General features: G+C 37.7%; 1 protein-coding gene across 1 annotated transcript in view; it reads left to right on the top strand.

Moving 5' to 3' along the window:
- Positions 1 to 1,057: 1,057 nt before the first annotated feature.
- Positions 1,058 to 9,990, top strand: part of LOC149282262 (peroxisomal acyl-coenzyme A oxidase 3-like) — a 33,804-nt gene continuing 24,871 nt past the window's right edge. The window contains exons 1-6 of the mRNA XM_089498401.1: positions 1,058 to 1,171; positions 2,048 to 2,281; positions 2,818 to 2,892; positions 3,137 to 3,226; positions 3,813 to 3,956; positions 6,259 to 6,347. Of these exons, the coding sequence (XP_089354527.1) occupies positions 1,130 to 1,171; positions 2,048 to 2,281; positions 2,818 to 2,892; positions 3,137 to 3,226; positions 3,813 to 3,956; positions 6,259 to 6,347 (674 nt within the window). The 5' untranslated portion in view covers positions 1,058 to 1,129. The remainder of the gene's footprint in view (positions 1,172 to 2,047; positions 2,282 to 2,817; positions 2,893 to 3,136; positions 3,227 to 3,812; positions 3,957 to 6,258; positions 6,348 to 9,990) is intronic.

The following is a 9,990-nucleotide window of genomic DNA, read 5'->3' as shown; positions in this document are numbered from 1 at the left end:
TAGGAGAAGATCAAGGACTGATTGAGACCAGAGTCTTACATCAGAAAAAATGGGCATACTAGATGTGCCAAATGGTTCTTGTCTGCTGTTTCTAATTTACTTTCAGGAATCGGCCTCTCCATCACCACCATGGGCTACTATCATTTCACAGTCTAACTTTTATTTAATTAGGCATGCCTTGAGCCATATATTGTATGGATGCACAGCTGATTAAATCAAGCACAATGTTATTTTGAGCATGTGCAAGAAGCGTACATAAGAATGCTTCCTGCTTACAGAAGAGGCAGCCAGGGGGAGGAGTTAAGAGACAGAAGACGCTTTCTAACTAAAGAATGCCTTCACTGTTATTCATGCAGTAAAGCGCATGAGAGACCGTTCATGAAATTAGAGCTGAAGTACTACTTTAAAGGAACACTAACAATCATATGTACTTTAATTTGTAAGATGGCTGACAGACCCCTCCTGCAAATACATGGTGTATGTGTGGGGATTGTGGCGAATACCCATATATATCTGACCCTTTCCTGACCCACAGTTCTTTGCATTGAAGGAGATGATACTGACCACCAGTCAGGTCCATCAATGGCTCAGCAAACAATATGTGTGGGGGTATAACGAGACCCCCTATCCATGCAAAGAAAGCTCACCCGTTAATTTCAAGCAATTAATCAATGGAGCCAAACATTGGAACACTGAGGGGACATTCTGTTCCAGCTTTTTGTACTTTTTGTTCAGGGGTTCCCTGGGACACTGGAGTTTCCTTTTAAATATCAGCTGTTAAAACTATTAACTTATAATGCTTGACCACCATGCACTTGGATTCGACCCAGGACCATTTTTCTTGAGCTTACACAATGCCTTTTAAAACACGCAATCAAAGTTTGCTTTGTTGAGATTGCTGGTTGAGATTTTATTTTTGCATTTTCACGTATGACTGTATACGTTTTGATATTTCATGTTATACTGAAATATAACTTGTGCGTCCAGGTGCCTGGGCCATTTCTTTGCGATGTACTCTCCGAGATCAGCTGCTGGACATGAACAGAGCCCTGCTGATGCTCTGCTGCCAGACCTGCCTCGTGGGCCGCTCTCTGAATACCGGAGAAAGGCTTCTTTCAATTGGAAGGAGATGGTGATGTTTTTGGAGGATGAAGATCTTATCTTGTTTAAGGTAAATTGGGGTACATCTTGGCTTTCCCATATAATGAAATAAAATATTTTATGGCAAATAGTTCTACTCAAATGTTTTATGGCATAGTAAATATTGGCAGTTAGGTTTTACAAGTAGACTAAAGTCCTCTATAATTATGTGGCCTTCTATATTGTGACATTTAACTTTATATTCTCTGCTGTGGATTTCAACATGGAAGTGACGTTAAATGTTTATTGTGGTTAAAGTGAGCTCCATCTAAGTGTTACATATAGTAGGAGTGGGACAAATGCATTGGGGACCATAATGACATGGTCCATGACATGGACTCCATAAACCTCCGCAATAGTCTATATCATATAGATGGAGTAGAATGTAAGTATATTTCAACTTATATTAAATACAAGCATTAGGCACGCAAAATATCATTATTCCAAAACCAGCATGACAGAAACATGGTGGTGCGGTTTCTGGAATCTGTCAGCATTAGAGTATTAATATCTGAGCCTCTTTACAACCCAACTCTCACCCTTTCTGCAATCCTCACAAAAGAAATCAGCAGGTTAATGATGTCATTCTCATTTAGTTTGACATTTTCCTGGAAAACTGATTTATACATTTATATATTTTGGACTTTGGTAATCAAGCTCTCCCTGAGCCATATCTGTTGACCCTCAGGATGGACGATGGTGAATGCCGTGTTCCTGCCAGGTTGAACGAACTTTAATGTCTTTTGGGAGCGTTATCTAGAACCATATGGAAGTGGCATACTTTGACCTCTATTTTTTTTAGCGTAAATATTTTTAAACAAGATGACCACTTTGCTCTAAAATTGGTTTTTCTATAACTTCTCCTTTTACAAGATTTTTTTATGCGTATTTGTTATATCATATACAGAAAAAAATCTTTTCCGCCCTTGAAAATGACCCACTTTTCTACCGGCAACCCGGGGAAGACCTGCCCTTGGAGAAGTATCGGGAGCTAACATTTCGGAGATGCAAGAGGATTTTTGAATACGACTTCTTGACTTTTCAGGAGACCATGGAGAAGCCACTAAAACTTCTGGTCCTCATAAACTGCTTGGGCATGTACGATTGGTCCCTTGGCGCAAAATATTTCCTAAATACTCAGGTAAAAGATTTCTATCTGAGCTTTAATGTTAGACATTTAAGGATAATTTCTGGCATAAATATAAGTCTTGCACAATTTGTTAATTCATTATGTTTTCCCATTCAAACAAAGCAACATTGTATATCATTCTGTGTATATGTTCAGTAATAATAAGTGTTTATTGGTAATACTCCGACATGTAAGGCTGTTGACATGCACAGTGCTGGTAGAGAATTTGTTTTTATCCTTCACTGATTATGTACAGTATTAGCAAGATCTGCTATGATGTCATTAGTGACACCACTCATGATATAATTTGTTATTGGTGATATGTAAAGCACAATGCTGTGTAAAACCATATACACTTTGAAGACATGGAAAGGAAAGCATTATCCCTACCCTAAAATAAGATGTACAAACAGTAGTAAAACCTTCATTCAAGTTAAAATAAAATTAAAATAAAATATTTTTTTCTATTTTTTGCTCAGAGCTTGGTTTAGATCAGTTGATATAAATGCTTTACACTGGATGAGTTTCACTGTGGGTTTTTTTTCCAGGTATTTAGTGGTGCTGTTGGAAATGGCGGCTCTGAGCGGCATCAAGCGTTTCTCAATCAAACCAAAAATATGGAGGTTAGTTCTTTAACCCACCCTTGACTGTGATTAGTGAAATTAATTTTTTTTTATAGTATACTACCACCACAGTTAAAAACATTTTTTATATAAATTGCCCCTATGGGTTAGGCATGTGACCTTGTAGCTGGACAGTCTTGGTCTATACTAAAGATGGAATTAATTGTGGGATCTTACCAAACTTAAAAGAACCAGGGAAATATAAAGTTTCTCTATTCTTTTTTCATTTCTTCATTCAATGTAGATTTTTGGATGTTTTGCATTGACTGAACTCAGTCACGGGAGCAATACCAAGGCTATCCGAACATCTGCGACCTTTGATGCATCTACTAAGGTATGAAATGGAAATTATTTACTAACTAACTAATCCAGATTATTGTTCTTTGCTACGATTTCCTTATATATTTTCCTTTCCGCCTATATTATTTATCCAGGGTACTTAGTAAAAATGATTCGCCGGTACCTTAATAATTTGGCTAGGTCAATGGAAAGGTAGAAACATAGAATAGGATATATACACAGTGTGTATGTATATATATATATATATATATATATATATGTATATATATATATATATGTATATATATATATATATATTTCATATATAATGTTATTAAAAAGGTATTTACAATAATCTGTGCATGGATAAATTGACACCCCTCGTTCATGATTCCCCCCAGGCGGTCTACCAGGCCTGACGCCATTGTTTGCAGACTCTAGTGCCTAACAATCCTTACTTTTCACACATTTTTTGCCCCCCCCCTTTATAAATATAGAAATAAATTCATAAAACAAATTCAAAGCATGGTCTCTTTAAAATTGAATACATTTGTGTGTGAAGGACATAAGTTATACTTGAGCACAGAAGCAAAGAAGAGTGGCACTGAATTGCCTTTTAATCCTTTATATCCCTATTATAGGAATTTGTGTTAAATACTCCGGATTTCGAGGCTGCCAAGTTCTGGGTTGGTAACATGGGGAAGAACGCCACACATGCGGTTGTATATGCGCAGCTGTACACCTCGGATGGACGTTGTCATGGTTTACATTCTTTTGTTGTGCAGGTGAGCATAACTTTATTTTCACGTGCGAACGAGTGAAACCTATCCGTTTGTGAATATGCCAAAAAAAAAAAATAGTCTAAATAGTTTATAATATATATTCTCATGTTTTAATTTCTCCTTGCTGATCAGTGTCTAAAGTTACATTTTTCTCCTCTGCTGGGGTTTACTTGTCTCCAGCAATTTGTTTCTTTGTAAAAGCAACTTTTTTTTGTAAAAGTTCTTCTTTTGTACTTGTATGCTTTAACGTGGGTTAATGTTATTGTCTACTTTATATTTTTTGTTAAATATTTCCCATATCCCCTATTGTAACAAAGCTCAGGAATATATTGGCACTATTTAAATAAATGTAATGCATTACATGTAGGAGACATAAGTCTCTGGTTCTCCACATCTCAAGGTGCCACCACATTTTACTTGTACTGTTATGGAAAAGAACAAATATCTCCCATGTGTAACAATAGAATTCATTTTTCCTGAAAATCTTCATATATTATTTAAGAATTTTACAGATTAATTGTATTCCATTGTCACATAAAACAAGATGGCACCGTGAGGTGGAAAGGCTTTGTAACGAAAGGAGGTACAGGTTACTGTGTTGTCTTCATGCGTTTCAAGATCGGAACGGACAAACCTATGTAGCAAAGCATTTGCCCACGGAAATTAATAAAGCATGGCAATGTATTGACTAAGAATAAAATTCATGCCCATATGGCTGCTATGATTTGTCTAGTCTTGCTTAAGAGAAATAGATATAGCCCTATCTAAAAGAAGGAGCTTTAAGTCAAAGGTCATGTCTTTTATCAAACCAACATAGAAAAGGAGTCATGTAAGCTTTTGGAACTTTAAAAAGATCCCACTGAAGTCACAAAACCTAATGTGGCTCATGAAAAGGTATCGCCTACAAGTCTATCCCGCAATGTTTCAAAGTGCAGAAGATTGAAATGAAGAATGAAACATCTGTATGTGATAAGATATTGTCCTTAACATGCCAGGGTACTGAGCGGTTATTGCAACATTTTTCTATTAAAAATACTTCCCTTTGCTACAAAATGAGGGTTCCTGTTTTTTTAGGTCGCTCCTGCTATATGGGTTATTTCTTAATCTACTGTCATATTCTTTTTTGTGTTCACCCACTGATCTCTGTCCTGTTGTGAGAGGACATGAGAACCCAGAAAATGCATCCATCTACCTCATATAGCTTTTTCACAGTGCCAAGAAACACTATCTTTTTGGTCAGCTGAGAGGAAAGAACAAATCAAGGACCAGGTCTAGTAGAATATATAAAATATTTCCAAATTTAACTAAACAGGCTTTTTTATTATTTTTTTGAAGGGGGGGGGGTTGCCACAATTTTTCTTGGATAGCCATTTGGAATGTAAAAATCTAGGGTCCTCTTTTAGATTGTGAGTTCAAATCTAACGGTAATTAGTCGAGTAGCTTCAATTAGCTGTCCTTAAAATCCAGGTGGAAGTTACGTTTGAGACCACGCAATACACTTGTGGATAATTAACTGATATTGTCCTTATTACATTGCTAGATTTTATTATTATCATTTATAGCTTTAAAATGTTAGTGCATACTAGAGTGGTGTCTTTTTCTGTTTTTGTTATTCTGATTCCTGCATTATGGAGAATCGTCATTGTTCCTGTCCTTGCCATCCTAGGTCCATCATTTACTTCTTTATAAAAACTCAATAGTAGCAAATGCACAAAATGAAAGCTGTAATTTTCTCATTAAAATGAAGATTGTATAAAATAGACATTCTAAATATATATTATTTCATGTGTTTTATTTCATTTCTCCTTACTGATCAGTGATTGACAATAATATGGTCTGGCGATATAAAGGTTCAAATACTTAGATCATCATTTAAAGGGGCACTTCAGCCACCAAATGCACTTTAATGCATATTAATTAAGGACAATGGCCGATCCCTAAACCCATTGAAAACAATGCATTTTGAGCCCGTACATCTACGGGCTTTGTCATTAAGGGGTTAAAACATTTTCAAGTTATGTCCCCCTTCCAAATGTATAGGGGATTCTGCAGAATCCTCCCCTATGCATTTGCCCCTTTCCCCATCACCCAGAGATGTCAGACTTTGGGCACCCAATCAATTTTCTGGCTTGTAGAAGTCCATAAATGTGTCTGCGCTGCACCAAGTTTACAAAAAGTTCTGGTTTTATAAAAAATCATCAGTAAATGATGTGTTTCTATAGTGTCCTGTGTTTGTTAGTCACCGGTAATAACTAATGCTTAATGATTTTAGTAAATAATTCTTCTTTTAAACATTTTTGCATAGATCCGTGACCCAAAAACTCTTCTTCCCATGCCAGGAGTGATGGTGGGTGACATTGGAAAGAAACTTGGCCAGAACGGTTTAGACAATGGGTGAGTGATATTAATGTAGACCTTTAGTGGTCAGGCAGAAAAGCTGGCACTAACGTCCATCGCTAGGTCCCTCGCCTTCCTATGTCTGTCTAACACGCTGGTTTTGGGATGGGTACCTTGGTGTCCGGCTGAGTTCAAAGATAAATCCAGGGGGCTAGTGGTGAGCAGATAGGTGGTCTCACTGCTACTGGCGCAAGGAAACCCGGGATATTGTAAATGCCTTTCTCGGACTATGAAATATTCTCCCTTTGTCCTTCAGTGCTGTGCAGAAATGTTTTATGCTTGAAAGAGCAAGATTTCACACTTTGCCTTTTTGTTGTAATGTGATTTGTACCACTAGGTGTCCTTAGTGCCACATATTTTGCAAACAGGACACTTTGAAGACCATATTGTAGAGTACATATATCACCGGTTATGCTTTGTTGGACCTTATGTCTCTGCGGCAAGTGACAGGCGAATCATTAAAACTTGAATAACTCTGACGGATCTTCCATGATCGTGTACAGAATTCTGACGGGAGAAGTGCGTTTGCTTCTAGTTGCAGTCACACACTGTTTCCACATTGCTCTTTTTTTATATAAACGTATTTGCATTTTGAAAGGATAATACAATACTAATAAAGAGATAGTAACATTAATTCCATCCATATTTTTCAGTATCTCTTTTAAAGTCTTTGAAAGTATTGTTGGTAACTTTAGAGTTTATAACGTGCACTAGAAATAGGAGAGGTCTAGTAATATTCAGCCTACATAGCCCAACAAGCCAGTCCAAATATAAAAAAACGTTGGAATGGCCCATCCAGCGCAGATTTATGCCCACCCAAAGCAACCCAAACTGCATTGAAATAGCATCTAAAGAGCTGTATTTTGTTCTGGATGCACATAAATTAACTTTTTTTTGGAACCTGAAGTCTTCAAACAACTCCATCCAAGGAAGATTGTCCTCAAGTTCTCTGCCTGAATGTTTTTAGATTTCCAAAAAAGTAGTATTGAGTAATATTCAGTAGTATATTTAAGCGCGGAGAGGGTGTGAACGTGCTTTTCATTCTTGCATGATGACGATGGTGAAGTCTTGGCCCACATTACTTCACCTGAGACACGCCTGAGGACATGGAAGCTGAAGAAGTCATTGGAAAGGTCTTCACTGATCTGACATATCTGTAGATATGATGAAGGTTAGAAACAGTTTTGGTGCACAGATTGAAAAGTAGTCTTGTTAACGGAGTAACAAACAGAATGATCTTGCTGATCGGACCATTCCATTGAAAACACCAGTATATATATATATATATATATATATATATCATTGTGTTCTGTAAAGTAATGTTTTCCAGTAATTTCAAAGAGCTGACAAGATACTTGGTAGACGAGGTTTCCTGTGAATGCTGCGGTTCTATTTATTTGAGTCTCCACGGGTTTCTTTGCAGTCTGACTTTTGTTTATTTACTGTCTTCTTGGTGTAGGGTTCAGACTTGGGGTCGCAGTAAATTTTAGTTTATATTCCCAATAATCCTCTAGTTTAACCCTTGCTTTACATTACATGTATTTATATTGCTCCAGCATATTGTATAGTGATGTTACAACAGGGGACAGTGACTTTTTTTATTTATTTTTTTTTAATTTTTAGCAATGATATTAAACTTGACAATCTCCAGCCCCCCATGTATGTAACACACACACTTACCCTAACAAGTACTCATTCCAACACACAGACACACATACCTTCTCACTCCCTGTGAGTGAGTTGCATGAGCAAGAGGACGGATAAGCTTTGTGGATCACAAATAGACAAGATAGACCACACACTTATTTGCCGTCAATGTCGTAGTTTCTCTCACTTTCCCAGATATTTATGGAAACAATGTCCGTAGCGCGTGTATTATTTAACCCCTTGATGACAATTGCCGGTCCGGGCACGTCACAGAAATTCAAGTCGATAACGACAAATGACGTGCCAGGACCGGCACGTCATTAAACGGGTGCAGAAAGCGATCTATTTTCGCTTTCTGCACCGAAACGGCGTTGCTGTAATGCCTCGACCTCGAGGCATTCAGCAACGCCATTATCGGCACAAAGGGGCCATCTCTGGCCCCTCCCCTGGGCGTCAACATCCGCCATACTTTGTATGGCGGCGGACGCCCGTTTTAAAAGCGTTTAGGAGGCGATCAACGATCGCCTCCTAAACTTAAATGGTGTCGCTGGAATGCCTCGATCAGGAGGCATCCAGCGACACCAAACACTTACCTGGGGATGGACTGTGACCGCTCCGGAGAGCGGTCACAGCCGCAGCTGCCGGTGATCTTCGCCATCAGCAAGATGGCGGCGGTCCGGGAAAATTCAATAAAGAAAAACAATAAAGTCTAAAAAGTTCGCTAGACGGTCTCCAGAACTCTGAGAACTCTGGCTCCACTTGCAGGTTGAATATAGGTACTGCATTCAACCATGCAAGTCAATGGAGCTCAGCTTTCTAATCACAGTGTGATTAGAAAAAATAAATTAAAAATAAAATTAATAATAATTAGAAAAAAAATAGTAAAAAACCAGTAAAATGTAAAAATAATTTCCCACTGATGTCACTATCAGGGGAACCTTCAAGTTGAAAAAAAATGTTAAAAAAAAAAAAAAGGCAAAAAAAAAAATATATATATATATATAAAAAATATATTTTTGTGAGCAAGTCCTAAAATCAGCATATTAGCTTAAAACAATTCTCGCATGGAAAGAGTTAAAATACTGGCATATTAAATGCCCATGGGGTGTCTACTTTTAAAAAATGTATGATTTGATGGGGTAAATTGAATTGGCCGGGTTCAACAAGGTCCCAATTAACACGGGGGGAAGGATGGCCACACATCTAATTTCCAATTAGAAAAATGCACACGTACCAAATGTGGCCTTTTAGTTCCCCCCAAAAATGACAAACCCATGCATGTGGGGTATCACTGTACTCAGGAGATGTTGCTGAACACATATTGGGGTGTCGTGTGACAGCGGCATATACCAGGAGCTGTAAATTCATACATAAAGTAGGTGTGTGTGGGAAAAATACACACACAAAAATACTACTGCAAACTTTGAAAAAATGCTGGTGGTAAAATGTGTGCATGCACAGAGTTAAAATACCAGCATTTAAAATACCCTGTGGTGTCTAGTTTTCAAAAATATATGGTTTTGTTGGGCACACTGAAATGGCCCGGCTCAAAGATGTACCAAATAGGGCATGGGCAGTGGATCCCCAAATGCCAAAGTTCAACATTGAAAAATGTGCATGCCCCAAATGTGGCCCTTTTGCTCCCAAACAGCCAAGCAAAATCATTCATGTGAGGTATCGCTGTACTCAGGAGATGTTGCTAAACACATATTGGGGTGTTTTATGATAGTGACATATACCAGAACCTGTTTATTCATACCTAAAGTAAAATGTGTGTGAAAAAACAAATGCAAAAAAATTACTACCATAAAGTTTGACAAAGGCTGATGGTAGAATAAGTGCTTGGAAAGGGTTAAAATACCAGCATTTGGAATACCCTGGGCTGTCTAGTTTTCAAAAATATATGATTTGATGGGGTAAATTGCATTGGCCGGCTTCAAAGATACCCGAAATGGCACATGGGGGGAAGAATTACCAGATTTGGAAAAAATGG

Source organism: Sceloporus occidentalis, unplaced genomic scaffold (genome assembly GCF_023333645.1).
Source record: "Sceloporus occidentalis isolate IW3139 unplaced genomic scaffold, rSceOcc1.0.p SCAF_120, whole genome shotgun sequence".
Taxonomy (NCBI): Eukaryota; Metazoa; Chordata; class Lepidosauria; order Squamata; family Phrynosomatidae; genus Sceloporus; species Sceloporus occidentalis.
The sequence above is the reverse complement of the archived record's forward strand: the minus strand, read 5'-3'. Positions and strand labels throughout refer to the sequence as shown.